We start from the raw sequence: 2,005 nt of genomic DNA, 5'->3' as shown, positions 1-2,005 counted from the left end.
TTGTTTCTTAGCGACTAAAAGTTAGTTTCAGACAAAAATACAAACCAACAAACACAACGAAGGGGTTTCTGTCTCCACTGACTTCATCAAGTGCATTACCTTTCTCTGTGGAACTTCATACGACAAGCTGTTTGCAAGTAGATTAGTCCTACTTTCCTTCCCTTTCCCCTTTTTATTCCATTTTCTAAATACCTTTGGACTCCCCACTCCGCTAATATCCTCTTTCTTGTCTTCTCTTGTTTTACTCCCAAATTTAGGGCTTTTGATCTCTTCATTTTGTTGATTGTTGAGTAGTGGAGTTACTCTTTGAGGTATTTGAAGCTTCATTTTCTCTTGACGGACCTCATCCGCCTCATTAAAAGTCTTCTCACGTGTTACTTCTATCTCATCACCACCTTCAACTGCATTAAACGCACACATTTTGACTTCATCAAAGATGCTTGTCATCTCAAGGAAAACTCTCTGGAGCCCCCACATGAGAGGGTCTCGCAATTTGAAAAAGTACTGCGTCATATCTTCCTCCCCAAACAGTTTGATATTCACCCCACCGTCTCCCAAGATGAATACAGCCGCTTTGTTGTCGTCGTAATACCCCGGCGCACTGAAAACAGTGAAACACAAGGGTTTTCCGTTCCTCTCAAAATTGGTCTGAAAGCCTTCTTCTACACATTGGTGGCCTCGTAAGATCCCAGCAAGCTTATTTGTATCAATGAAGTCCTCCACCGCCCTTTGTCCAAAGTAACACGAGCACTGTCGCTCTTCGTTATCGCCAAAAGTGTATGTCGAGAGGTCCTTTTCTTCATCTGCTGGAACAGGGTCTGCCCAGAGTAAGTCGGTGAGGAGTCCGACTTCTCCCGGTTCTGTAAATCTCGTGAGCCTGTTCACGTCCTCACATGAATTTAAGTCCGGCGACAGGCCTCCATGACAGATAAAAAAGGTTCCACAACTTGTGTCAAGTAAAATAGCTAAAGGAAGTGCTTGGAACACTTCCAAGAGAGCAGTGTAGATTAGTTCGTTATATTTCCATTGACATTCAGTATGGAACCCATACGTCATCGTCATGTCTTGAGTTTCATGGTTTCCTCGTAATAAGTATACAGTGTCTGGGGAGTTGTATTTAAGACACAACAAAGTGATTAGAACCTCACATGAGTACTCTCCTCTGTCCACATAATCACCTAGAAAAAGTAATTTGTGCGTGTCGACGTCTTCTCCTCTTGAAATCAATATCTGTACTATATTTTAATAGTATACTGTATTATATAATAACTATATGATATTTAACGATTGTATTTAGATATTATTATTATAATTATTATAATTGTTATTAATAATTAATATTGATTAGTATTATATATATATATAGAATAAATACTATATTTTATTAGTATAAATATATACTAATAATATTAATAATATTTATTAATTATTAATAACAACAAACATCGCATCAAGTTCCGCCATAAAGTCAAAGTATTGCCCATGAATGTCACCAAAGACTACAGCATCTCCAGACGTCTTAATTAAATTGTCTTCCTGCACGAAGAGTGGTGTTACATTTTTGATGAGTGCGGTGAATGAATTGGTAGTGATAACTCCACCTTTTTCAAAATGTTCACGAAGTTCTGCTATGTCATAGACCCCATCAATAACACAAAGGTCGAGTTCATTGGATGAAATTGACATCTTTATAACATTGGAGTTATATAGTTATAATCAAATTATAAATATAAATTATTTTTTTAACGATTAAAAACAAAAGAGTGTTGTTCTTAATTAGTATTTGGTATTAATTTAATTTATTATAATCATTAATATATTCTATTTCCGTTTTGTCATTGTTATATTTACTATTATTTATTATATAAAACTAAAATCAAATAATTATTTCTATTTATAACATTTAATTATATAAATAAATATTACATGTATTATAACATAATCATTACATTTAATTATTATATTTGGGTCCCAAATTTAATATTTTTGGGGTGAAAACTCATTA

At 34.5% G+C, this 2,005-nt stretch overlaps 1 protein-coding gene across 1 annotated transcript; it reads right to left on the bottom strand.

Annotated features, from left to right (window-relative positions):
• Positions 1-27: 27 nt before the first annotated feature.
• EIN_205540 (serine/threonine protein phosphatase 2B catalytic subunit gamma isoform, putative) lies at positions 28-1,686 on the bottom strand (the record flags this gene model as incomplete). The annotated part of the gene is made up of 2 exons (XM_004258340.1): positions 28-1,216; positions 1,445-1,686. 2 exons carry the CDS (start codon positions 1,684-1,686, stop codon positions 28-30), a joined length of 1,431 nt encoding a protein of 476 aa, XP_004258388.1.
• Positions 1,687-2,005: the final 319 nt, after the last annotated feature.

This window comes from Entamoeba invadens (assembly GCF_000330505.1).
Source record: "Entamoeba invadens IP1 unplaced genomic scaffold scaff_1105074725243, whole genome shotgun sequence".
Taxonomy (NCBI): domain Eukaryota; phylum Evosea; order Mastigamoebida; family Endamoebidae; genus Entamoeba; species Entamoeba invadens.
Note: the sequence above shows the minus strand (reverse complement) of the source record. Positions and strands in the feature narration are given on the sequence as shown.